General features: G+C 51.6%; 1 protein-coding gene across 1 annotated transcript; it reads right to left on the bottom strand.

The window, feature by feature from the left end:
• Positions 1-313: 313 nt before the first annotated feature.
• Positions 314-27997, bottom strand: SH3BP1 (SH3 domain binding protein 1). The gene is given in 19 exon segments (XM_038404956.2): positions 314-1910; positions 2852-2952; positions 3860-3989; positions 5536-5633; positions 12590-12689; positions 12692-12705; positions 13193-13273; positions 19271-19352; positions 19770-19881; positions 19968-20110; positions 20659-20749; positions 21041-21109; positions 22121-22256; positions 22857-22933; positions 23161-23272; positions 23910-23986; positions 24784-24888; positions 25697-25739; positions 27598-27997. Coding segments are annotated over 19 exon segments (2061 nt in total). The 5' UTR covers positions 27660-27997; the 3' UTR covers positions 314-1482.

Here is a 27997-nt window from a genome sequence, read left to right as displayed (position 1 = left end):
ATCCTCACTTTAAACAGGATTTTCCACCACCACCCTGCCTACCCCAAGAGTTGTAATAATTTTGGGCTTGCCTGGGAGGAGAGAAAACCCAGAGCTTATATGATTTTCATGCACTGTAGAGAACTAAATGCTGTTGTATTCTCAGAGGCTAGGGGAAAACTGCAAGTGGGGCTAGGGCAACCCATTGTTAACTCAGTGCTGGGATGGTCCCCTACCTCCTAATATTGTCCGTGAAGAGAGGTGGAGAAGCAAAGGAAAGGAAGGGATCAGCCCTGCAAGCATTCATTCAGTGTGACAAAGTTGAGACTTTTTCTTTAAAATATATGTATATACATATATATTTGTAAAAGTACATTATCAAAGGAAACCGTGAGATACCGCAAAACACAACAGACAGAAAGCAGCAATTATTTTACTGGGTTTTCTCACGTACAAGCCCAGGACCAAATTCAAACTTGATGAGTGCAGACTTGATCAACCCACTGAAGTTAGTTAAGTCGTGCTTGCTTATACCAACTAGAAATTTGGCCCCAAGTCTTTAAATAACATCAGCAACATATTCAAAAAATAGTCCTATCCCAAACCCCACTGTGTCAACGTCAGAGATTCTTAGTGGGAGGAGTTTATCAGAACTCATTTGAAAGCAATGTTGGTTCCAAAGATAGAGAATTATTGCATTGCGTACGTAGAAAATGTCAGAACAGCCCTGTGTATCCAAACCTCATTCATTGGAGACTCATCTCAGTCATGGCCTCTGCTGTGTGAATCAATTGCAATTCAGTGCATACACTCCATTTCTCTGAATATGCGTTGAATGGCTCTGAACCATTTTGGATACAGACGAGTTTCCTGTAACTGAAATCCAGTCTTTAAAAAGAAGGAAGAGCCATGAACTCCTTGCTCTCTAGAGTCTTCAGGGTCCTTTGAAAGTACGAGAGGGGATTTATGAAACCTGAGATTAGTTGAATGAAGCAGAATCATTTGGGAAGGCTAGGAGAGGAATGCTAGATAAACGTCTAATGATCCCCTATCTCCTTAGATTGTGGCAGGATCCTAGAACTCCAGGAGCTGGCGTTCGTGTCTTCCTATGGAAAGTTTCTGGTAGTTGAAGGGGAAAGAGCAAGTCCACTCGTACTTTTGCGAAGGTATAGGCAATGAGGTGCCAATACGGAGAGACGAGGGAAGAATGGAGTTCCCCATTTCAAGGGAGACACACATGCAGGGAGTGTTGGGAAGAGAGATAAGGGAAGCACATGGAGGAGAGGGGACCACTTTCAAGGCTGGAGACTTGTGAACTACCTTCCAGGAAACATAATCCCATGGATCATCCTGGTCCATCTTCACAAGATCCCACCTGAGCTGCTAGATAGATTTTTGCCGTATGTGGTGTGCCAGACTCTGGAGGAGCACCAGTCCCTCTTCCCGCCTCCTCCCTGGATCCTTGGGAGGCAGAACTGATGCTTTCAAAGCTTCCAGGAGGTCTCAGTCATTTTCTGGGGACTGGACCATTGGCTGGGGTATGGCTGAAGAGCCTGACCCTCCTGGAGATGATGGTTCCTTCGGCCCTTCTATCTCTGGGGTGCAGTCTACAGCGGTTTCTGTACTGTAGCTTTGTGCAGGAGGTTGGCCAGCTGCAGAGCCCTCATCCCTCATGGTGTCTGGAGGCAACTTGGGGGTCACTGTAGGCTTGGGGGACAGTGGAGCACCTCGACTCTGGCGTCTGGCAGGCTGGGGTGGAAGCGGAGGTGGGACAGTGGGAGCTCGCATGGACCCACTCACCGTTTGGCGAGGGAAGACTTTGGGGATGGCAGTGCTCTCAGGCACAGGTGGATTTTGAGGTGTGGAAGTTTGGGTTCGAGGCTGCACCTGTGGCGGGGGCACCGTGGGTCGGACTGGGGCAGGTCGCTTCACTGCAAAGCAAACAGGGAAACAAGCTTGTTACCAGCTTGTTTTCCATCCATATGGTCCCTACATGGCAGGTCTGCAGCCTGACTCCTGGCTCTCCCATCCTGTACTCCCATGCCCAAGTCCCATGGCACAGCTTCTTGCCTTCCAGCCCGGCTGAACTGGACAAGACAGGGTCCAGCTCTCCATGATGTATTCATACAGTGCCCAGCCCAATGAGGCCTAATCCCTGACAAGGACCCCACAAATAATTACGGGACTGCCCGTAGCAGCTTTGGCCAGAGGCACCAATGCAGAGTGCTAAGACCTTCCCCATGGCCAGGGGATGAGCTTGCTGCCTCCACTGAAGGGGCAGGATGGGTAAATTGAGAGGATTATAGGCATTAATGCCCCACAGTGGTGTTCTGTTTGCACTAGATAGGCCACAAGTCAAACTGCATTAGGGATATCTGTGGCATGACAGAGGCTGGTACTATGGCAGGGGAAAAGCCCAACAGCCAGAGAGGCTAGAGGTCCTCTGCCCCAGCTCGATAAATGCTCCCACGTCCATATTGCGTGTTATATCCCAGTATGCCCAGCCAGAACCAGCTCAAGTCCCCCGGCCAGTGCCCCTTTCCCCACATCTCTGGGTCATAGCCTTGCTTAGAGACGGTACCCAATGTTATCACCTGTCAGCATCCCCTTCACTCCCAGAACAAGCAGGGCTGGTGAGGGGAAGCCAACCTTGGAACAGGGCAAGATGGGAGCCAGCACTGGTGGGGCCACTCAGGCAGGCCCCTGATACCAATGTACCCCAGTGTGGGCCTCGCCCAGCTGAGTCATACCCTTCAGCAGACTGGTGAGCCCACTGAGCTGCAGTTCCATCGGCAGCATGTAGGTGCCTGGGCCATGCACCAGAAGCGGGACAGACTGTACGCATTGAGGTGTGTTAGCCTGCCAGACTTACTTTTGCGTGTGGTGTCATCAGCCGAGGGGCCCGTAGCCTCAGGAGAAGTTCTGCTTGCCTTTGGGGAGACTGGTCCAGAGGACATCTTGGGGTCTCTTCTGCTGTGGGAAAAGGGCATGTCAGGTCTCTGTAATCACATCTGCTGGAGACATGAACTATGGGCCTCAAATATGTGTGACTGCCAGAGACACATCGTGTGACTGTGGGTGACACACCTAGCATCTGATCATGCTGTTAGCTGCATGGGGGTGTAAATGCGCATGTGCAGAGTTCCAGGATGAATCGTACTGAGCTGGTGGTAGGATGGGGTGAGCAGTTACTGGTGCAGGGTGACTGTGCTAAAGACACGCATCACTGGGGAAACAGATGGAGCTCTCCTCTTGTGACACTGGTGGCAAGGGGTTCCCCTCTCAGACACCCGGGTGGGATATGGCTAGGAGACAATGGTGTGGGATGCAGAGGCAGCTATACAACTGACATAGGTCAGCACTGCAGCTTATCCAGGATGCTGAGGGAGAGGGACAGAGAAAAAAGGAGAAGATACTGAACATCACTATTGTAGGATCTATTTATAGGCCTTCTTTACCATAGCATTTGAGTGCCTTTGTAATCATTAATGTACTGAGCCTCACTGCACCCCTATGAGATAGGGCACTACCATTTCCCCATTTTGCAGACAAAGTGAGGTGCCCATGGTCATACAGGGAATCTATGGCAGAACAAGGAATTGAACCCACATTTCCTGAATCCCAGGCTAGAACACTAACGCTGGACTATCCTTCCTCTTGCTCTACCTCAAGAGAAAGCACATATCGGGGCTCTGTGAAGCACTCTCTCCTCTGGTGGTGGACTGTGCGTGCCAAACCTCAAGGTAAGGGAGGAAGATTCAGTTCATATCTAGAGTCTCATACAGAAGATGCCACTGTCTATGATGTGGGGACCCCATCTCTCTGCAGCGGGCAGGGGACAGACAGAACAGCACAGCCTCACTCACTGCCAGACACTTACGCTTCTCCAGCTGTTAGAGAGGGCGTGCTGGCAGGAAGGGGCTGAGGCGACGGCTCTTCCACTGGAGGGGCTTCACTGGGTTTGATTTCCGTGGGGGGAGTGAACATGCCCGAAACATTGAAGTCTATCTCTTTTAAAAAAAAAAAATAAAGGGAATTAATGCAGCATAGAAGCACCCACCTCCGTGTCTGCACAGACACTCCCCACATCCAAAGCAAAGCCACCCCATGCAGAGTTCTAGGGGCCTGATCCAAAGGTCACTGGGAGAACCCTATTGACTCTAATGGGCTTTGGATTGTGTTCTGGGAGAGCGCAACCAACACAGACCATCCTTCAGAACCCACTCACCTACCCACAGGAACTCCTCACTCTCTTCTTCTCCTCGAGTTACTCACAGAGGAATTCTGCGACACTGCACACATGCAGAATTCATGTCCCAAGAACAAAATACATTTTGCCAGGGAGGCACTGCAATTACACCTTTTGCCCATCAGTGGCTGCTGTGACACCAGAAGAGAGGGCAGCTGGCTCAGAGCTGGAGCAGCCAGCTATGGAGAGGGAGTGGGCAGTGGCTGCCTTCCTCACAGTGCCCTGCCTGCGGGGCCAGGTGAGGAAGCATGGGATGTGGTGGGGACACTGACACTGCGGGGCTGCTGGGAGGGTCACATAGACTTGGGTTCAGAAGGGCTAGTGTGGGGACAGAATGGGGCTGGGGCACAGGAGCTAGTAGGGTGACAGCATTGAGCTGGAATGGGATTGGGGGTGCTGGGACAGATAGGGATAGCTGGTAGAGGGATGCAGGGCCACATGGGGACAGGGGAAGGAGGGGTGGCTGACAGCTGTTTTGAAACAAATTATGAAAATAATTGAAACTTGGGATTACATTGTGTTATTTTAAAATATTGTGTGCAGAATTTTTAAATTTTTGGTGCAGAATTCCCCGAGGAGTATTGAGTGTATTGGCCTCAAGTCTGGGAGCAGGCAGTGGCCCCATCACAATGCACTGAGCTTCCTTATCCTCCCTCATCCTGGAGGCAGACAGCTCCCATCAATATAGACTCTCCAGACCCTGCATGACATCATTCCTCAAGAGCCCCACAGCCCTCCAAGAGCATGCACAGCAGGTCCCGGGGGCTGGTGCCTCAAGTGCAGAGTGGGTGAAAGAAGGACGCCACCCGCCAGAAGGCAGGTCACTGCCAATGTCACTACGTTAGCTCGACCATGGAGCCCCTGGGCAGACTTTTGTCACTATATGAGGTTCCCAAGGGTTTCTCCTTGTTCTCACCTGTCCATTTCTGAAACCAGGATTCCAAATTTCACAGTGAGCCATTTGGATTTCCAGTCCCCTGAGGGAAGGGCTGGGTGGGGAGCCCAGCTGTACCGCCTCAGAGATCTCCCTCTTGCCCGGCTTTAAACCATTCTTCATGTTCGGCACTGCAGCTGCCAGCCTACCAGAGAGGGCAGGGGAGGAGAAGGGAACCACCCTGGACAGGACACCCCTTCATGTCAGCGTGGCTCACTCCTTTGAATTTGTACACTTCTCATCTCAGACTCTGAGCATGCAGGGCCTGATTCTGAATAGCACTCACTCCCATCTGTTTGACCCTGGTGTCACAGCACTGGCTCCACTGGACTTGCCCTAAGAGAAGCCGGGATCTAGTCGAGCATTGCCTTACCTCCAGGGAAGAGGGTGTTGGCATTCTGTATCAGGGCCTCCACGATGCCCACCACCTGGATGGAGGACACGGAGGCCATGTCTAGCTGCAACGGGTCTCTGAGGGATAAAAAGAGAGAGAGGAGCCATTAGGATGGAGCTAGAAATGGACAGTTAATGCAGCTGTTGCTCCTCCTCTGGCAACCGCACTTGCAACTGTCTTTCTGCTGAACATGGGCCCTGTTTGGAGGTGAATCATGGAAGGAAGCAGGATGAACCCATTTTATAGCTAGTGTGACAAAGCTCTGTCCTTGCCTCCGTGGGTCATGCATTTCCTGGCAGATTTCGCTAGACTCAGAGACTCACTGTGACCCTCCACGTAAGCCTTCTTTCTCTAGAGACAAGGGTCACAGTCTACTGAGCCATTTTCATCATAAGCCAGCGAGAGAGGTGAGGAGAAGTTATCCTTCCTTGCACAGTCTCTGTTGTCTCCCAGTCTCAGTGATTAAACAGGGGGCAAAGGTGGGGGGGGGAGGGGAGCCTGGGCCCACCCTCTACTCCGGGCTCCATCCCAGGGGCCCCTAATAGTATCAGCTATGGTAGCTGACCTTTTAGAAACATGATATGTACAATTCCCTGGGCTACCTCCCCCACAGCAGCCCTCACTTCCTCAAGCTCCACGTCACCCTTACCTCAGGACTTCCTTCCTTGTGCCTGATATGGGGTGTACTACTCAGCCTCTCCAACAGCACAACTTCCTCCCACAGCTCCTGACATGCACACCCACCTGACTAACTGGGAGGCTTTTAACTAGTTTCAGACAGCCCCTGATTGGCTTCAGGTGTCCCAATCAACCTAGCATTCTCCCTGCCTTCTGGAAAGTTCTTAATTGGCCCCAGGTGTCTTAATTGACCTGGAGCAACTTCCATTTCACCAGGGTACCAGGGATTTGTTTAGTGGGAGATAGATATATTAGCTCCAGGCTACTTTTCTATAGCCATCTGGCCTTGCCCCGTCACATATCCCCGCCCGCTGCTCAACACCATAGAGTTGGGCAACTTGGGACGCCAGGCAGTATGCTCGTGACAGACCATCAGTGTTGCCATGGTGGCATCCAGCCCTGTGCCGTATGCGGAACTGGAATGGTTGGAGGGATAAGAACCACCTGGTGACTCTTGCATTCTTTTCCTTATTCCGCTGCATCCACTGGAGGGGTGCATGGTCCGTCACAAGAGTAAATCGCCGGCCTAAGAGGTAATAATGCAGTGTCTCCGTAGCCCATTTGACAGCAAGGCATTCTCTCTTGACCATTGCGTATTTCTGTTCTCTTGGGAGAAGCTTTCTGCTTAGGTAGAGGATCGGGTGTTCCTCTTCTCCCACCATTTGTGACAGAACTGCTTCCAACCCCACCTCAGAAGCGTCTGTTTGTAAAATAAATTCCCTGTTAAAGTCTGGGGCTATGAGTACGGGGTCATTACAGAGGGCTGTCCGAAGGTCTGTAAATGCCCTCTCTGCTGCGTCGGTCCACTTTACCATGTCTGGACCTTGGGCCTTCACCAGGTCTGTTAGGGGACTTGCCCTAGTGGCGAAGTGGGGAATAAACCGTCGGTAGTAGCATACCACGCCTAGGAACGCACGGACCTGCTTCTTTCGGGTCGGCCGTGGCCAGTTTTGAATTGCCTCTAGCTTATTTGTTTGGGGCTTCACTATGCCCCTTCCCACAATATATCCCAGGTACCTAGCCTCTGCTAACCCTATGGCACATTTAGCGGGATTAGCAGTGAGGCCAGCCCGGCTTAAGGTGCGCAGTACTCCCTCAACTTTCTCCAAGTGGTTTCCCCAGTCTGGCATATGGATGATGACAACATCATCTAGGTATGCAGCTGCATAACTAGTATGGGGGCACAGCAGCTTATCCATGAGGCACTGGAATGTGGCTGGGGCCCCATGTAGCCCAAAAGGGAGGACGGTATACTGGAATAGCCCATCCGGGGTGGAGAATGCCGTCTTTTCTTTAGCTTCTTTGGTCAGAGGAATCTGCCAGTACCCTTTTGTCAGATCCAGTGTAGTCAAGAATTGGGCACTACCCAGTCGGTCAACCAGTTCATCGATGGTATGGGGTATGCATCAAACTCGGATATTTCATTCAGTTGGCAAAAGTCATTACAGAATCTCATGGTACCATCAGGTTTAGGCACTAGAACAATTGGACTGGACCACTAACTGTAAGGTTCTTCAATAACCCCCAATTCTAACATTTTCTTTACTTCGGCCTTGATTTCCTCTCTTTTGGCTGCTGGGATTCGGTAGGGTCTCAATGTTACTTTGGCTCTGGGGATCGTGCGGATATGGTGATAGGTCTCAGTCGTCCACCCTGGTTTTGTAAAGAACACATCTCTGTTGCGATTAATCATGTCGGCTGCCTTGATCTTTTGGATCGGCGTCAAGTCAGATGATAGCCTCACTTGCTCGTGTAAGTTATCCTCCTGGGGAAGGGTCTCCTGCATGACTAAGCATGTCTCTCGATCGTGCCAAGGTTTTAGAAGTTTGATGTGGTAAATTTGCTCCAATTTCTGGCGGCCTGGCTGCCGCACCTTATAGTTCACCTCTCCCATGGCTTCGATTATTTCGTAGGGTCCCTGCCACTGGGCAAACAGTTTACTTTCTGCTGTGGTCACTAGTACCATCACCCGATCCCCTGATTGGAACCGTCGAAGCTTCGCTTGGTGGTTAAAAATGGGTTCATTGGGTCTCCTGTGCTCTCTCCAAGTGTTCCCGTACAATGGGTGTAACTCGGGCTATCCGATCTCTCATCTGCAGTACATGCTCAACTATGTTCCTTCCAGGATTTGGCTCCTCTTCCCAGGCTTCTCTGGCTATATCCAATATGCCCCGACGGTGGTGCTCATATAGTAGTTCGAATGGAGAGAAATCCGTGGAGGCTTGCGGAACCTCCTGGATGGCAAACATGAGGTAATGCAATAGGGTATCCCAATCTTTCCCATCCCAGCTCACCACTTTCCTGATCATGGCCTTGAGGATCCTATTGAACCTTTCCACAAGGCCATCTGTTTGTGGGTGGTATACAGAGGTCCATAGGGCTTGCACATGGAGCAATGAACAGAGATCTTTCATCAACTTGGACATGAAAGGTGTCCCTTGATCAGTCAATATCTCCTTGGGTAGCCCAACCCGGGCAAAGATCTGTACTAGCTCCTTAGATATTGTCTTGGAAACTGTGTTGCGCAGGGGATCAGCTTCCGGGTTGCATAGTCCAATACAACAAGCACATGTTGGTGGCCCCGAGCTGTCTTCTCTAGGGGCCCTACCAGATCCATGGCTATCCGTTCAAAAGGAATCTCTATTATTGGAAGAGGTATCAAAGGAGCCTGCAAATGTGGGCGAGGGCTATGTAACTGACACTCTGGACAAGAGGTGCAGTATCGCCGGACATCTTCATGTATTCCTGGCCAGAAGAACCTCCGCAGGATCCGTGCCTGGGTTTTCTCTACCCCTAGGTGTCCTCCAAACAGGTGACTGTGGGCGAGACTCAATATGGCTTTTTGATGTTTTCGTGGCACCAGAAGTTGTATCTCTTGCTCCTGCATTTGCACCACGCGGTACAGGAGATCTTTCCTCACTATAAAGTAAGGTCCGGGACCCCGGACCTTCCCACCCACGGGTATCCCATCGATCTCGGCCACCTCTTTCCTGGCGTTACCATATCTAGAGTCCTCTGCCTGGTCCCGCCCAAAAGTCTCTCTCCCAGGACTAACCTGCCCAAGCTCCCAGGGGCCAGCTTCTGCTTCTTCCAATGGCTTGCCGCCGTCATGGCTGGCCTAGCCTCTGGCTCACCTTCTGTGGTGGAAGTTTCTCTGTTGGCTGCTCACGTCCATCTGCCTATTAGGGAGGTCTTCTGGCCCTGGGTCAGGATCCGGGTTCCCAAGGCCTTCGCGGCCTTCCTCTCTTTTTTTGTCTTCCGGGTCTTTTGGGGGGCTGAGAACAGATCCTGAGAAATCTCAGCGAACATCGGGGGTTGACATTCCCCCGGTGACAAGTCGCTGTCCTCAGGGTCCCCATCTCCCTCCAGCCTCTCCGGGGAGAGTAAATTATCAAACCCTGGATAGTCTCTCCCAATGACTACAGGATATGGGAGTTTAGGAACTACGCCCACGGTCACCTCAATGGGGTTTCCCTGAACCTCTGTCTCCACTGGGATGGTGGGGTAATGGTTCACGGCCCCATGCACGCACGTCACTGCTACGCGTTTGGCTTGTAGAAGCTGACTATTTTTTACCAGCTTACCCGATATGAGGGTGATAGCACTCCCAGAGTCCACAAGCGCTGTAGTCTCTGCTCCGTTTATCCTCACTGGCCTGGTGTAATTATGCGGAGCTAATATGACCCCCGCGAGGTGGATAAGGGAGCAGGGGACCTCCCAATCCCCCAAGTTACATTGCATAGGCTCCTCGGTGCTGGGACACTGTGCTGCTATGTGTCCCCACTCCCCACATGCATAACATCTATAATTGCTTTTAATCACTCCCCTATCCCAGGGGTTAGGGGGTTTAGTCCCGGGGTTCCCCCCACTCAGGCCAATCCCTTCCTTCTGGGATCCCCACTGGTTTTTGGCCCCCCCTTCTTCCACCTAGGATTCCCCGGGGGTTTGCCTGCCCAACCTTCCAGGGTTGGGGTTGGGTGCTTGCTTCGAAAGGGGTCTTCCTTGGGTAGTCGGGTCAGTTCCCTGGCTGTCATCCATCTTTCTACCAGTGTGATCATCTCGTCGTACGTGGACGGATCGTTCTGGCCTACCCATTTGTGGAGATCTGGCGGCAGTCCCTGCATGTAATGGTCTATGACCAGGGTCTCCAAAATCTCCTCCGGCCTGCACACCTCAGGCTTTAACCACTTCCGTGTGAGGTGTATGAGGTCGAATAGCTGGGACCTCGAGGGTTTGTTCTCCTAGTATTTCCACTCATAGAACCTCTGGGCCCTTACCGCTGCCGTTATCCCTGCTTGTGCTAGGATCTCTGCCTTCAGACGGGTATAGTCAGTGGCATCTGTGGCAGGCAAGTCAAAGTAGGCCTTCTGGCCCTCTCCACACAAAAAAGGGGCGAGAATGCTGGCTCACTGCTCCTGGGGCCACGCCTCACGCTTAGAAGTCCTTTTGAATGAGAGGAGATATGCCTCTACATCATCTCCTGACGTCATCTTTGGCAGACAACCAGTGGCCCTCAGGGTTCGCGTCCCATCGGGCCCCCAGGCCTGGGTGGTGAGGATCTTCAGCTGGTCCACCACCTTTCTCAAGAGGGCATGATCTTGGGTCACCTGGCTCATCAATAATTGTTTGGTTTCCTGCTGTAGCCACATAGACTTCTGTTGTGCCATTGCCTGACCCTGGGTGGCCTCCTGCTGGGCTGCCGTGGCTTGTACCAGAGCTCTTACCACCTCCTCCATTGTGGTATAAAGCAAACAAACAAACAAACAAAAAATCCAAAACCCCAGTGCACTTTTTTTTTAAACCTCTTTCTTTCATCATGCTATGAACGAAGTCCCACTTCTGACACCAGTTGTGACAAAGCTCTGTCCTTGCCTCCCTGGGTCCCGCGTTTCCTGACGGATTTCACTAGCCTCAGAGGCTCACTGTGACCCTCCACGTAACTCTTCTTTCTCTCGAGAGAAGAGTCATAGTCTACTGAGCCATTTTCATCATAAGCCAGCGAGGGAGGTGAGGAGAAGTTATCCTTCCTTGCACAGTCTCTGTTGTCTCCCAGTCTCAGTGATTAAACAGGGGGCAAAGGTGGAGGGGGGGAGCCCCGGCACACCCTCTACTCCAGGCTCCACCCCAGGGACCCTAATAGTATCAGCTATGGTAGCTGGCCTTTTAGAAACATGACATGTACAATTCCCTGGGCTACTTCCCCCACAGCAGCCCTCACTTCCTCAAGCTCCACTTCACCCTTACCTCAGGGCCTCCTTCCTTGTACCCTCCCACAGCTCCTGACATACACACCCACCTGACTAACTGGGAGGCTTAACTAGTTTCAGACAGCCCCTGATTGGCTTCAGGTGTCCCAATCAACCTAGCATTCTCCCTGCCTTCTGGAAAGTTCTTAATTGGCCCCAGATGTCTTAATTGACCTGGAGCAGCTGCCATTTCACTTATCCTGGTACCAGGGATTTGTTTAGCCTGGAGCTAATATATCTATCTCCCACTACTTTTCTATAGCCATCTGGCCTTGCCCTGTCACACTAGTCAAAAACTCATGGAGTACTATTAGCACCAGGGGTTCGCAGCAGAAAGCACAGCCGAGGGGTGCAGCTCTGAGGTTGGGCTACGTGGTGCTGTGTGCAATGAGCACACTGCCCCTTTCACCTTGATAAACCTGGATTCAAGCCCTGTCATAGGTCACATGTGCCACTAGTGTGTTGGGTCTCAGTCACTGCCCAATAGATATTTGCCCCCCTTGCATAAACTCCCTGTGGATTGGCAGAGCTATGTGCTGGGGGATGAGACTTGGTAGAGGGGTGCAGGTCAGTACGGAGTTGAATTGGTAGAGCTGAGGGAGAGAGGGCTGAAACAGCGGGAGGTGTTTGCAGATCAGGACAGGTGAAGGGGCTGAGGTGTGGGATGGGGGCAAGACAATGAAAGGCCAGGATTGAAGTACATTAGGACAGCTGGCTGGTGGGGCAGGACTGGAATAGAAAGAGGTGCATCCAGTGAGGATTGGGGTGCATTTGCAGAGCTGGGGCAGGGGCCTAGAACTGGAACAGCGGGGTGTGGGTGAGATCAGGGGTGCGGTACATTAGTGGAGTTTAGGATGGGAATAGCAGCAGGTGCTGCTGGTCACTACTAAGCTCTATGGACCATTGGGGTTAAAAAAAAATCCCTTTCTTTAAAAGTTCTCAAACTGCCCTTGATGGTTAATAAATCCCAGCCAGGGCTGGTTGCTTCATGGCCACAGCACTTGTTTTGTGGGGAGGCTGGTAGAGGAAACATTCAGAGGTGGTGGTGGGGAGGTTCGTGCCCTGGATCACCCCCAGCTGCTGACACCCTGGGGAGCCCTGTGCATTACCCTTTGCTCTGCTGTGACCACAGCAGGTTGGGGCCCAGGACGATGGCGATGTTGCTAGGGCTCATTTTATTCACTTCCTGATGTTCAGCCAGCTTGGCTAAAACCTGATCAAATACCTGTTGAAAAAGGCAGGCGGTTAGTAAATATCAGGGGAATGCTGTCCCTCCTGGCCATAGGAATCATTGCTCTGCATAGCCACACGGGGAGATGGGGATTCCCAACTGGGTTTCTCTCTCCCTTTCTCCCTCAGAACAAGTGGGGATGCCAATAGCATGGAGACCAGGCCCCAGTCTCAGTGTGAGTGCTGTGCAGGAGAGCAGGGTTCCACTTCTGGGGTTGGCTGGGGGCACGGCAAAGGCTGCGCCCACTGTCAGAGGGGTCGGCATTGTGCGCTGTAACACACCAAACGTCAGCTTAGGAGTCTCCCCCCCCCATCCTGGTCTCTGACTGCCAGGGAGACATGCAGAGGCTGAGGCTAGGATGCTTTGAGGACCGTAGCCCCTTGGTCTCAGGATAGGGGATTGCTCACCAGCTGAGGCACTGCGATACCATGGAGATGGGCAGAGTGTAAAGCCTAGAGACTGATGGATCCCTGCCCCCTACCTCAGGTTGTTGTAGTTGTCCTGGGGGAGCCGGCTGCAGGTGTCTTGGAGGCTCTGTAGGCGACCCTCTGGCTCCTTGAAACTGAGAGAGGAGAGAGAAAAGAAGAGATTCAATCTGGCCTGAGAGAAGGAAGGACGGAGGCAGTGTCAGAGGGAGAGGCGAGAACCCTGTTTCCCTCTCCATTCCAATACAGGCTGAAGAACGGGATCAGACTCATTTGGGGAGAGGGCAGAACTTATTCCTATGTGCTCTGCACGATGCACAGTGGAAAGCCCTCTGGTGTCAGCTGGGGCTTGCAAAGGGATCCAGGGGAGAATACAGTTGTTTATTAGTTATTCAGTGCATTCTTGTTGCATTCACTGTGAAGAAAATCTGCTTCTATTTAGATCACGGCTATTCCTGCCCTTTGTCTCTCTTCCTTCCCTATCATCTTTTTCTCTCTCTCCCTTCCCTGTCTTTGTGAGTTTCCTCTGTTCCTTCCTCTGCATTTCCTTCCTTGCAGCAATTCCCAAATGCCAACCCAACTTACTTCACTCTCACCACCCCACCCCCATTCCATCCCCTAAAATGACCAGCCATTAAATAGCTAATGTTGACAAAGCATCATCATCACTGCACTTTAAAATTGATACTCCAATCAGATGAATAGGGGCCAGCAGATTTCAATCCCCTGAGTCCTTGTTTCTGGCTCCCTGCACAATCAGGCAGACAGCACTGCATGCCTTCAACTCAGTTCACATGTGGAACATTCTCTCCGCAATCAAGGGGGTTAGAAACATACTCTTCTTTTTTAAAAGGAAAGCTTAGACTTTGGGCAATAGGAATATAGTTCTGCCCCCTTTCAACCTGAGCTGCTAGTCAAGTTTGGGAACGGGGACGTTCCAGCTGCAAGCAGAAACTGGCATGTGCAGTGATGTTGCAGCCCTGTCAGTCCCAAGATATTAGACAGACAAGGTGGGTGCCGCGCTGTAGTGCTTCTGGTGAAGATGCCTTGCGGAGGTGGAATTATTAAGCCAATGGCAGAGCTGCGCCAGTGCAAGTTTGTAGTGTGGCCCTGCCCTGTCAGTAGGTTGCCCAGCCCCGAAGAAGCGCTCTGTGTAAGCTGGAGAACTTGTCTCTCTCACCAACAGAAGTTGGTCCAATAAAAGCTATTACCTCTCCCACCTTATCTCTCTCTTATGCTGGGACTGACATGGCTACAACATAACTGCACCGCTCCGAGTCACAGGGAGGAAAGGAAGGTGGGGTGGGGGAGAAAAAAGCAGCTGGGGTGTGTGGTGTTATTGGTTTCCAGATTGTTGCTATAATCCAGTGTCTCTGTTCAGTCCATGATTTTTTGTGTCTAGAGAGTAGTGAATTTAAGCTCCCAAGCTCATCTTTTGAAGGTGTTGGGCGGGTTTCCTTTGAGGGTGAGAACTGATAGGTCAGATATTGAGTCACCGCTCTGAGAAAAATGTTCACTCACCGGTGATGTGGTGTTTTTATCCTTTTATCATTTTCCTGTGTGAGTTCATGACAGAATGTAGTGATTGTCTGGTATTACCCACATAGTTGTTATTGGGGGAGTTAGTGCACTGGATGAGGTAGGTTCACAAATCCCTTTTTGTGTTGGGGAGGAGCTTCTGATTAATTCATCTTGACAGTTATGTTAACTGAAGAGTGTATTCACACTCAAAGAGGTTTGTGATAGGCATGTGTAGGACCCATGGATCGCAATAGGTGTGTTATGAGGGGTGTCGATCATTGTAGCAATGGAGACATGTCTGCAGGTTTTGCATCTATTGTTCTGGCAAGTCTGATACCACTTTGAGTTGGTGCGTCCTGGTCTGAGGGGAGCTTGCTTCTGATGATGAGCTTGGAGAGGTTGGGGGGATTGTTTGAAGGCCAGAAGAGGGGATTCAGGAAAAATTTCTTTCAGGATGGGGTCTCCATCGAGTATGGTTGTAGTTGTTTGATTATACCCTGTATGGTTTCCTCCAGTGTGGGGTGATAGGTGACAGGGGTGTGAGGGGATTTTATTTCTGTATTGAAGCAGGTTCTCTTGAGGTATTTAGGTGGCTTGTTTCATGATGCGATCTACTTCTCTGGTGGAATGTCCTTGTTTGGTGAAGGCGGTTTTGAGTGTGTTAAGGTGCATATCCCAGAGCATATTCTGCGGTATGCGAGTGCCTGGCTGTAGATAACAGCTTTCTTGGTATGTTAGGGGTGGTTACTGGATCTATGAAGGTAGGTGTGGCAATCTGTTGTTTTCTTATATCTAGCTGTCTGTAGGGTTCCATTGTTGAAGCTGATTGTGGTGTCCAGCAAGTTGACTACAGTGGGAGCATCCCAGAGAGAGTTTAATGGATGGGTGGTGGTAGTCGTAGTTGTGGTAGAAATCTGTGAGAGAGTTTAAATTGTCTGTCCAGAGGATGAAAATATCATCCATGTAGAAATTGGTGACAATTAGGGATCTCTTTGGTGCAGTTTTGCTTATTTACAAAGAATTTACAAAGTTCTGTGTCTCTGAACGCAGAAGGAATCAGATAGCAGGACACAGCTTCTTTTGCTCACAGCACCAAGAACATTCTTTTCAGCCTGCCCCTCCTCCCCCAAAAGTCCTCCACCCGCTTAGTCCAAACTCCTGTGTAGGTTCACAAATCCCTTTTTGTGTTGGGGGGGAGCTTCTGATTAATTCATCTTGACAGTTATGTTAACTGAAGAGTGTAGTCACACTCAAAGAGGTTTGTGATGGAAGCCACCAGTACCTCTCAGCATAACACTCCCCCCATTTTAGCTCGGCCCATCATCCTGATAATGCCCCAAATGGTGACGCCCTGTATGACCCATCCCAAACAGAAAGTAAATAAACAGTTTAGCAAATTAAAAATGATACAAGGTGAATGATTTATATAGGTACAGCAGCCTTTTGTCCAGACGTTTTCACATCACCAGCCCAAATTGCTTTTTATTCCCATCCAGTAGCCCTCTCAGATTTTTCGTCCCCCGCACTATGGACTTTCTTTAAACAACCAGGGAGAGGGCCCCTTTCAGTCAACCCCGGAGGGATGCTCATTGTCTCTGTGGAATTTTCTGGCTGAACCAGCCCCTGCTTATTGTTTGAATGGGGGATTCACCTCTGTAACAACTTTTCCAGCCTCAACTTCCACAGCTACATTCTCAGATTTGAGGGGAGGGAAGAGCCAAACTGAAGTTCTGTCCCCCATACCATAAGCCCTAGCATCTGTGTCCAGCATGAAAGGGGTTTTGAAACATGGATAGGCCAAGACAGGAGCAGTCATCACCAGAGCCTTTCTCAGCTCTGAAAATGCTAAATCACACCCTGAGGGCCAATTAAACAGTTCCCTTCTTCACTATTTGCTACTTGTCAGAAACATTCAGCAAATGAACAGAAATCAATTCCTGTTTCAGATTCACAAGAGCTTGAGCAGCTAAGAATTCCCTGAGACTCTGGGTCTCAGAACAGGTTTCAACCACTCCCTTGCTGGAAAACTACTACAGCATGTACCTGTTATAATGGTTTCTGCCCCTGGGGGCAGGATAGTTCACTCACTGTAAATCAATTGCCTACATACCATTTGTCTCACCTGCCTGGCCCATATCTTTAAAGGGCAATTGCCACAAGACTGACTTTGTAAGGCACCTTTCCTGGCACTGATTCCACAGACATTAGCCACAATGAAATCCAAGCCAATTCTGAGATCATGCACTATTGTCAGCCATCCAGACTTCTTGCTCGAATTCCAGAGGTCCATTCTTCAAACCCAGTTTGGGACAGGTGCCCTTGCCCCAGTCATTGTCTCCACTTGAAACTGGTTAGGTGGTTCAGTTTGGGAACCCTGATCCCCAAGACATTTTAGTGTATCTGGTTTAATAAGTGGCTGTGTCTGAGCCAGTGTCAATCACCGTTGTGCATTCTGCAGATCCTACTGTAGTCAAACTCCCATGAATGTTGTTTAAATGCCCACATATAAACAAAAATGGTGGGGCTGATCCTGGTACCTCCACCAAGCTTTGCCCTTTCAGCTTGGGGTATCCTCATTTCCCAAACTGGGAGAGAGAGAGAGACTTTCACTAGCCACTTGTGGCAGTCTGCGTTGGCCTGCCTGACATTTATAACAATCCTTTTTGTGGCCAGTGTTGTCACAGTACCAGCGTTTAACTGAACCATTTCCTTTAATTTTTGCATACAGGTCAATTTCTCTTCTTTTACAAATCAAATGTATCAGTTTTTGTCATTATTCAATACGGTCACAAACCAGATTAAAATCCCCTCTTTCATCATACACATCAGAGGCAGAGCTATACTTACAGGGCTCATGGCAAGCAGTTTCCCTCTTCCTCACTAGCAGATGCTTCCTTCCTTGCCTGGTGAAGTCCTGCAAGAAAATAATCAAATTCTGCAGCCAATTCCCCCAACCTCTCAGTGTGTCTTTGGCGTCCTTTCGCTGATCTTGATCTTGATCTGCAAGTCCAAGTCCCACTGTAAGTCCAAATCCCCTTGGTGTTATCTGGGTATGCCATGAACACAAGTCTCTGCAGGCCCTCTGCCAGTTCAGGTGGAGTTTCTTCTTTCCCTCTCTTTCTAGCTCTTAGCTGTGCCCTGGCCAGCTCAGGTTGATGGGTAGCTCCAAACCACATGTCAAGGGCTTGTACCAGGTCTGGATTACACAGTCTGTTTTCTAGGGGTAAGATCTGCAACCCAATCAGAGCTGGGCCACCCACAGGGGCTGTGAGTAACATTCCTTCCTGTCCTTCCTCCCAGCCATTCATTGGCGCTATAATGTTGAGTTGAACTACATAAGCTTCCTAGGGAGTTTTTCTTTGAATGATAGTGGGGTTTTGACTCATTTGAGTTGGGACAGACCAACCTCTCCCCTCTGGGCCGCTGTGGATTACAAACTGGATAGAAACCTTGTAAATGTCCAGTCTTCCCCACATCCTCTGGCTGGCTTAATTCCTCATTCAGGCGGTGGCCTTCCTCTGAGGTCAGCAACCCTTTGGGTTCCTCTGGACCTAAATTTTCAGCTCCTTAAGTCCTTGCTGCAGCTCATCTCAGTTAGCCCATTCCCAGTTGGCTAAAGCTTTCTTGGCTCTGCTGTTTTGTGGGAAAACTTCTGGCCTATGGCAGGTCGATTGTTGGTCACCTCATCAATCGGTTTCATTCCAGCCTGGGTGTGTTGCAGCTGGGTTTGCCAACCTGTCCGGGCACTTTGTCATTGGTACTCCAACAGGGATCTCATCTCGGCCTGCAAGTCTTCTCTGAGCCTTTTCTGGGAAATCTTCAGCTCTTGTCTTAATACCTTTTGCAATGTCTCCAGTTCCTGTTTGAGGGCTTGTTTTATATCCTGCTGGCCATTTTTGATTTCTGCAAGCCCTTCCAGGATTTGTTCCATCTTGGTTCCAAGCTCACAAGCTCTCTCCTTGGAAACCAGATCCCACGCCTGACATGAGTGTTGCCCCTTTTCAACCCAAAATGTGAGGCCCTGGGTATGGTTCAGTTGAGAGCAGAAGTTGGTGGTAGTCAGGTATTTCTCTGAGGTAGTTTTGTTTAGTTACAACAAAGAATGTACAAAATCCTGTGCCTCTGAAAGCAGAAGGAATCAAATAGCAGGAAACAGCATCTTTTGCTCACCATACTAAGAACACCCTTTTCAACCTGCCGCCTGACCCGAAAAATCTCTCCCCAGGCTTCTTCCAAGGTCAGACTGTCTAGACACCGTGCTTTCAGTTGCTCCTTTCCTCACAGACAAGCACAAAACACAACAATACTCAGCAAAAGCTCTCTGCCCACTCAGTCCAAACTCCCAGGGCTGATTCACAACCCCCTTTTGTGTTGGTGGGGGGCTTGGATTAACTCATCCTAGCAGTCATGTTAATGGAAGAGTGTGTTCTGCCCAGTCTCAGAGAGGTTTGTGACCGATGCAGTCACCAGTACCTCTCGGCAGAATGCTATCCATATATCATGTGGGCCAGATCTAACCTGCGGATCGTTATGTTTGACCACCCCTGCTGAAGAGTCCATAATCAGAGCAGTCCTTTTGATAATTTAGCCTGCTAAAGAAGGTTCTTTCTTACCAGGCTACTTTAAACCAGTCATCGTAGAGTTCAAAGGTCATCAAGGGTTGGGGCAGCTCTCGCAGGTAGGATTTCAGTGCACCTGAGATGGAGGCAAAAGGTCATGCTTTATAGAAGGGATTCTCAAACTTTTTTTTGGTTGGAACCCCTTTGAAATTATTTCAGGCTTTGATGACCCCCCCACACACACATACCATGCCACCCTTACTTCTGCACTGCTGCTGGGGCCAGTGCTGCCTTCAGAGCTGGGCACCTGGCCAGCAGCCGCTGCTCTCTGGCTTCCCAGCTGTGAAGGGCTCTGGCTGTCAGCCCTGTGCATGGCTGACAGTCTGAGCCCCAGCATGTGCGGGGGCTGACAGCTTGCCACCTCCCCATAATAACCTCATGACCCCACCCCCAGTTTGAGAACTGCTGCTTTAAAGATAATACCATGCTTCTGGGGCTGCCACTCATCCAGTCAGTGTCTCCGGGGCCCTTACCTTGGGCCTGTAGCACGTACCTGCAACAGCGTGTGGGTCAGAGTAGAATTCCTCCAGTGCGTTGGAGCCATTGGCCAAGCTGCACTTCAGCTTCCTGAGCACCGAGGCCCCTGCTGCCAACCTGAAGAGCCCCTAGAGGAGGGAGGTGAGAGATAGCATGACAGCAGGATGGACTGGCTGTGGTTGGGGGAAGGAGTTGGGCAGCAAGCGGCACCTACCTCCTCCCTCATGCCCGACGCCAGCAGCATCATGACACAAGCTTCAATGGGAAGGGCAACCTCCCGACCCAAAGTCCTCAGGTGCGTCTCCAAAGGCACCCCATAATACCCTGACACCGGGGTATCCAAGGAAAAAGGGGGCTCTGGAAAAGAGGAGAGAGATCAGGAGGCGGTGGAGGACAAACCCCCAGTGGAGAGGGTGCTTGAGTCTCTCTCCTAGTCATCTGGTTCTAGGTCAGGCTCAGGCTGGGAAGGGATCAGTGCTCATCACCATCCAACAGCCAGTTCTGTGGTAAATGAGGTGAGAGGTGTCAACCCATTTCCTAGCAGGACAGGGGCTCCATATCACCAAACCGCCATCACTATGCCTGGCTGTAAATTGCCCTCCGATCGGCAGTCCCAGCAGGGAGGCCGAGGACCAAATGAGCCGTGGGAGCCGAATTCTCTTCTCACTCCTAGCTCTGGTCTCTCCAGTGAGAGAGCTCCAGCGCAAAGCTTGCCCTGCTGTGTTCATACAATCCCAGGGTAACTGGGTGAGGAAGAGAGCTGCCCAGCAAACAGGCTCAGTGGGCGCTTGGAGACACCCTGAGGAAGCAGTAGAGAGAATTGACCCCTTCTGCCTACATTCCATGTGTAGTTATTCACACTGCCATCCACAAAACCCTGCCCCAGCCCGGCTCATCCTACCCACCTGCGGGGCTGTGGGTCTCCTTCAGCTCTGCCAAGACTGTATCCAGGGATTCCAGAGACTTCCGGTGGTACTGAGCTTGGATTTCCAGCAGCTGCCAGACAGATCACAGGCAAATCACAGCTTTACTCTGCACAGTATCTCTCAGAGACACTGGGTCTCGGGGGATTTGACAGGGATGGTCGCTTTCAGATGGCACGTGCAATGCAAAGGAGAGTGGCGAAGACGGAGTGGGAACAGCAGGGGAGAAGCCTCTTTCGCCAGCAGCGGCAGGGCGGTGGGATGGGATAGAGAAGAGGCCAGCACAACATGATGATCCTAGAGGACTTGTGCACAGCTGGGATGGCTGTGGGGGGAGGGAACAGCACGGAGGGGCGGGACCTACTTTGATGAAGTAGTTAGCATAGCTGTCCTCCTTGGTGGAGAAGTGATAGAGGTCAGCCATGTATTCATCCTGGAAATGAGATAGCGCGAACATTAACCTTCTCCTCAGCACCACCACAATGAAGGGGCGCCCCCTATCAGCCCTCATCATTAACCCCACCAGTCCCCCAGACAGTGCTCCCATCACCAGATCTGGGCCATGAACACACAGCAGGCTACATCAAGAGATGCAGGGGGTCTTACTGGCATTTGGAGCAGAGGCAAATGAAGACAGCAGCCCAGAGGAGCTGGCTCGTTAGATTTGGGGTTACACTGGTCAGCATTCGCATTCTCCCTTCAGCCCCCTAGGAAATAAGTCTATGCTTCCTCTTTGTTATTAGGATTGGGGTTGAGGCCCCAGCAAATATCAGGGTCCTGTTGTGCTGGGTGCTGCATGAGAGACGGTCCTTGCATGGAGGAACTCACCGTCTGGGCCAACAAGACAGACACAGGCAGGGAGGAAGGCAGAGTTGTCACCCCCAGGGACTAGAGGCACAGAGAACTGAAGCGACTTACCCAAGGTCCCCCAAGGAGTCTGTGGCAGAGCTGGGACCTGAATTCAGATCTGCTGAGTGCCAGGCCTGTTTCTGAGCCACAAGATGGACGTTCTGTTCTACAATATGTTCCTCTTTGCTGCAGGTTTCTCAGCTCCTTTGTGAGCACCCCACCAAGTTCTTCTGCAGCGGCTTTACTCTCAGACCACCACACTGCTGCTCTAAACCCTTTCCTACTCGATTACACTGGGGCCTGGGGCTGGCATTGGAGTTTGCTGGCTGTCTATCCCCTCTGGAGTTTGGGACACAGCCATCTTACCAAGGCCAGCATACCATGGTGCTGGCTGCGTCTGGACCAACCCTCTCACTCTAGACAGAGCTCTAGCCTGTAACTAGTGACTGGCTCCTGGGGCCTTCCGGGACACAACCGCTAGAGATGAGTGGATCGGTGCCCAGCTCTCAGAATGAACCCAGACCTGGCCTCCTTTCCCCCATTTCGAGTCATCAGCTTCCCCTCCCCAAAGAGGGCGGACTCGTTTTCCACTCGCCTTACACTGCTCCACCCTTCGCTTCACCTCCTCTTCCTCTTCCTTCAGGTTCTCCAGTTTGATGGCAGCGGACGACCCCCCGGGGCCAGGGCCAGCGCCAGCACTGTTACTGGAGTTCTTGACAGCTTGGTTCAGCCTTTGGGTTGCAAAAGAAGAATCAGGCAGACATTCAGGAAGCCTGATGGCATTTAATACCAGGGATGCTGACACTTTAAATGGAGAGGCACAGACCCTCCAGCCCTCTCCTCCATCCACATCAGAACTCTAGCCGATACGTAAATACGCCTAGAAGCAGGAGGGTTGACTCTCTCTTTCCCGTTGGACGAACATTTACTTGTGGGTTAAAGCCTCCATTTCTGCCCCGGCACAGGATTTGCTCATTCAGAATGTGTGAACATAGTCCCCCCACGCCTAATACCAGGACCTGTCCTAGGGGCATGGGCAGACAGGCAAATAATCCCTGCACCAGCTGGAGTCACCCACACGAAGAAGAACTAAGCATTTTGCTGCCCCAGGTGACAGCCTGTTCTGCTTGTGTTGCATAATCCACAGTGTCTTTAACAGGAAGGGACTTCCCGAGTGCACACTGCATCTGGACTCATCCTTGCGTGTCAGGGACTTAGATCCTTTCTGATCTGAGGGTGCAGCTGTCAGCCCTCCCCACCCTCAATCACCACGCCCAAGGGGCAATCATCTGGATCACAGCTGCAACCCACCTCTCCCCCTCGCTCAGTACCTGCTTTTGATGGAGTTCCAGTCCGAGATCAGCTTCTGAAGATTCTTCTTATGTTTCAGGATGATGGGCAGCTCCTCCTAGCCGAGATTGGGATGAAGGAGTTAGTTACAGCTCCTACCCCTGTGCTGCCAGGAATGGCTGCGTTTATGCTGCATTTTGTGCAATCCCAAAGAGAGAGAGGCGAGAAGGTTGGGGAGAGAGCAGAGATGGGCCAGAGAGCACAAGCAGGCAGGAGAGATGGAGGGAGAGTGAGCAAAGAGAGGCTGGGGAAAGCAAAGATAAGAAAGAGAAAGATCAGGGCTACCTCACTCAGTTTATTCAGAGGCTGTAGGACGTCTCTCTCTAAGGTGATTTCAAACTCAGACAGGACTTTGGCCAGCATGCTTTGTATGAAGCAGCTCATCTCTAGAGCTCTCCTGCAGGAATGGAAGGGGAGAATCACAGCAGGCCCCAAACTCCCTCCCCCTCTCCCTGCGGGGTAGTGCACCAGGAAGGCAGGCAGTGCCAATCCTGCTGCACTCAGAGGTGGAGAGCACAAACCCCCCAGCGCATGTGCTCAGGGGTGGGGTGCCGCCCTGTGGCTGGCAGCGTTAACCTTGATGCAAGTGCTCAGAGGCTCAGTCTGGGAGCATGAACACCTGAACCAGTGACCTGGGGATAGAGTGAGCAGACAGCAAATGTGAAAAATCGGGACAGGGCGGGTAATAGGAGCCTATATAAGAAAAAGACCCAAAAATTGGGAAAAAGAACAGGAGTACTTGTGGCACCTTAGAGACTAACAAATTTATTAGAGCATAAGCTTTCATGGGCTACAGCCCACTTCATCAGATGCATAGAATGGAACATATAGTAAGATTATATATATACAGATAAGTTGGAAGTTGCCATACAAACTGTGAGAGGCTAATTAGTTAAGATGAGCTATTATCAGCAGGAGAAAAAAATCGGGACTGTCCCTACAAAATTGGGACATCTGGTCACCCTACCTGGGGAGTGTGTGCTGATTGTACCAGGCACTGATACTTTTCAGGGCTCTTCCCTGTGGGCACTTACCCGAGGCTGGAATCGGTGTCTAGTTCTTTGAAGCTCTCAGCCATAGTGATGGAAAGAGCCATCAAGGGAAGCTTCTTCTGCACAGAATCAAGGAGGGGGGGAGAAGGGGGAGAGAGGAAACTATGAGCAGACAGGTCAGACCCTCCCTTCCCCTCCAGTGTGGGAGTGACACCTTCAGCACCACAACCTGCTGATGGCAAGGCCAGCCAAGGAAGTGCCACCTCACACAGGACACATTTCACATCCGTTCCCCACCTCATAGTCCCTCCTCAGAATCCTCCTCACCAGCCTGAGAATCAAAGCAGAAGTCAAGGAGATACATGGGAGGGGTTATGATGCAAATGGCTACTATGGTCTTTAATGACAGGTTTCATAGTAGCAGCCGTGTTAGTCTGTATTCGCAAAAAGAAAAGGAGGACTTGTGGCACCTTAGAGACTAACAAATTTATTAGAGCATAAGCTTTCGTGAGCTACAGCTCACTTCATCGGATGCATTTGGTTTTTTTCCACCAAATGCATCCGATGAAGTGAGCTGTGGCTCACGAAAGCTTATGCTCTAATAAATTTGTTAGTCTCTAAGGTGCCACAAGTACTCCCTTTCTTTTTATGGTCTTTAAGGCTCCATAACCCTGCCTCACTCTCTTCAACTAATCCCCACCCTGCACAGATCAGACCCTCCATGGTGGAGGGGAATAAATGTGCCACTGTAACACTCAGGTCTCAGGTGCTTTGCACCCTTGAAGCATCTTCCACCCAGCAGAGTCTCGCATGGAGCAGCTGGGCTTGGCTGCTGGGGGAGGGGCTGACAACCACTTCATGGGTAGGCTGAAGAGACAGCTTGCCAGGGAGCGGAGCCTGGGACAGAGGCACTTACCACTCGTTTGTCCATGTCGGCCCCGCACTGCCCCTGCAGGCATGCCTGGAGCCTCTTGGATACATTGTGCGCTGCCCGTTTGGCTGGCTCGATTCTCTGCTCTATCTAGAGAGAGGGAAGAGACTGGGAAGCCGGTGGGACTGGGCTGCGGGATTCTCTTCCCCAGCCACCCCTCAATGTATCAGGTTCCAGGGTTGCCTCGGGGTCTCTCTGCTGGGGTTTCCTAGCTGAGAAGGCAGCTATGTGTTGAGGTAAGAGAACTTCCCTTCTTCCAGTGTGGAGGGTACGGGGTAACCCCCTCTGCCTATTGACATCCATCCATGTCCCTCTGGTGCCTCCCCTGTGTGTGTGAGATCTGGTGAGGTGGTGTGTCCCCATCCCAAACCACTGCCAGAGAGGGGTGGAGGGCTGGACTCTGAAGTCTTGCCTACACTATAGGTACAGCCTGTTTGCATGGTGACCCTGTTCTACCACCGCTTGATTTTGCCTGTGTAGACTGGACCCATGTCACATAATTTCCTTAATGTGGTTATAACATGGTTTTGTCTGGTCTACACGGGAAAAAAACAACCCACATTTCAGTGTGGCTAGGCTGTGTTGTAACTGGGGTCCCTAATGTGGCTAGAGACATAGTGTAGACAAGGTCTCAGCAGCAGAACTAGCATGGGAGGCAGGGCTCAGGCTTGAGTTAGCTCTGTCCCCCACTGATGTAATCATGGAGGCTTGTCAGAGGTCTATCACCCACTGCTGCACCTAGGTACTATTCCAGGATGCAGAAAAATCCAGGCTGAGGCTGCACTGTAACTTTGATATAAACATGGAGAGAGAGTAACTCATATACAGACACACCAGATGTTCACCCCACATGCAGGCACAGGCCCACACATGCCCATGGACCGAACCCATGCCTTACCTGCAGCAAGTCTTCAGTCAGGAACTCTGCTGTTTCTTGGGCTCTGGTGAAGAGGGCGTGGGAGGGAGAGAGAGAGACTTATTGCAGTTGGTGACCTCCGGCCAGCCTCCTACAGAGGGAGGGCTTTGAACCACAGCGGCTCTGGGTCAGTCCAGGGGGATGGGAGATGGTGGGTCCTGAATCATCCCGTCTAAGGCTGGGCTTGACTAAGAGGAGCTTTCAGGTGGGCTCACAGGAAGCGGATGTGAGGCATGAGAATGGCTCCCAACCTGAGAGCAGAGGGGGCTGGGACTCAGGCACAGGGCAGAGTGATAGCACTGGAGGTCCACGCTGGCTCCTTCTCAACTGAACAAGGAATCTAGGTCAAGATTTTCAGAAGTGTTCTAGTGATTTGGGGCACCTCACCAGAGACACCAGAGACACTTGATTGTCAGGAGGCGCTGAGCTCCCGCCCTCTAGTGATCAGGGCCCTTCAAGACATGTCGGGGTTGGGCACCCAAAATCACTAGGCACTTGAGCAGCTTTTGGCCCCAGTACTGGTTCTTCTCCTCCTCCTCCTACCAGGGGCTGCCCGCAGAGTCCATCCAATCCAGGGGCTTCTTCTTTCAGGGACTGTGCCCAGAGTGAAGGGCAGGTGAAGAGGAGAAGACCACTTTAATGCAGAGGATATGGGGAGAAGAGAGCCACTGCAAGTGTCCTAGTCCTTATGCAGGGGGAGGGGGAATTGAGGGAGGGGACTGCTTTGGGGTAAGGGGAAGAGCCTGCAGCAGTATAACCTACTGCTCCCAGTGAAAGACCCACTTGCCTGGCCTGGGGGCTCAGGCAAACAGTGAGATGAGTTCAAGCCATTCTCAGTCTCCTGACATTAAAAAAAACAATGTGAGTGTGTGGGTGAGAACTGAGACAGGAGAGCCCAGCCCTGCCAGGGCTTTCAAGGTTTTGCAAGAGGAACAAATAGAAAGAAAAACAATCAAGCAGAGGTGGCACTGGGCTGGGGAATGGCAGGAATGGAAATATAGTTAGAGACCCAGAGAGGAAAGGAGAGCAGGGCATACGCCCAGAGCCCCCTCCCCTCTCATCAGCCTACGGAGACACTCCCTGCGCCCCTCTCCACCTCAGGCAGGCTTTTCCGAGACACTGGGGCATACAAGAGGAAGCTCCCATGATACAGTTTGGAGGATTTAGCTCCAAATGGGGCCTCCAGCCCAGAAGGGAAGAGAAGCTCTGGTAGGGAATGTTCCTTTAGTCTTGTTACTGCTTTTCCTGCATCTCTGTTCCTCTCTACCCCAATGGGGCCTGGGGGATTCCCTCTGCTGCGGACTTCTACACTTCCCTGGCCGTAACCCCTGGCTGCCATCCTGCCGCACAGAGGGGCACAATGCGACAGGCCCTCCCTGCCTAGCCTGCCAGGCTTAGGGTCGCCCCCGGCCTCATTTTCATGGGGCTGAACCGCACCATCGAAGCTGAGCTTACAGGGCAATTCGAGGCCTGGCTGGATGGAGGGGCCCTGCTGCTTGGTCCAGCAGGACAAGTGGAGCCAGCCAGCTGCTCTTGATTTATAAACGACCAGCAGGAGTCGCTACTGAGCACCGTTGCTGTGCCCCTCCAGCTCTCCCAGCCAAGAGGGCCGAGTTACCCAAGCCCCCCGGAGGTTAGCTAAAGCTTCCCAAGAAATGGAGCTGCTCCGAGCAACCCCGGCCCCCTTCCTCGGTCACTCAACCGCAGGGCCTCGGTGGTCATCACAGCTTCTCACCCGGCTCCTGGCCAGGCACACGTCTGGCCTACAACCTGCTGCAAGGCTGGGGTCGGGGGGTGGTTGGGCAACGCTCTCCGGTGCAGCTTCCTGCCTCCCTGGCAGCCCCACCAGCGGGGAGCTGAAGGGCTCGAGGCTGGATCCTTACCGTCCTGTGATGCTGGGATGGGAGAGCTGCTGCCGCATCCAATTAAACTGCCTCTTCATCATCTTGGGAGCGGAGAAGAGAGCGTGGCACCGACTGCCCCCACGAGTGGCTTCCCCCACTCAGCACCAGCCAGCTGCACTTGTCATCGGAGGAGCCAGAGCCCGCTGTCTCTTCCTCCCCGCTGCGCTTCTCGGTACTTCCTTCTCTCCTCTCCTCCCTCCCCACTCGGTTCTTTCTCTCTCTGACTTCGCTTCGGACTCCCGCCCTTTTCTCTCCTCCCTCCTCCGGTTCCCTCACTCCTTCTTGCTCATGGGTTTCCTGCCTCCCTTTTCTCCTCTAGCCCCTTCTCTCACTTCTCCTTCCTTCTCCTTCTCTCCTCGGTTTCCTCTCTGGTCTGGCT

The sequence above is a fragment of the Dermochelys coriacea genome, chromosome 1, assembly GCF_009764565.3.
Source record: "Dermochelys coriacea isolate rDerCor1 chromosome 1, rDerCor1.pri.v4, whole genome shotgun sequence".
NCBI classification, from domain to species: domain Eukaryota; kingdom Metazoa; phylum Chordata; order Testudines; family Dermochelyidae; genus Dermochelys; species Dermochelys coriacea.
The sequence above is the reverse complement of the archived record's forward strand: the minus strand, read 5'-3'. Positions and strand labels throughout refer to the sequence as shown.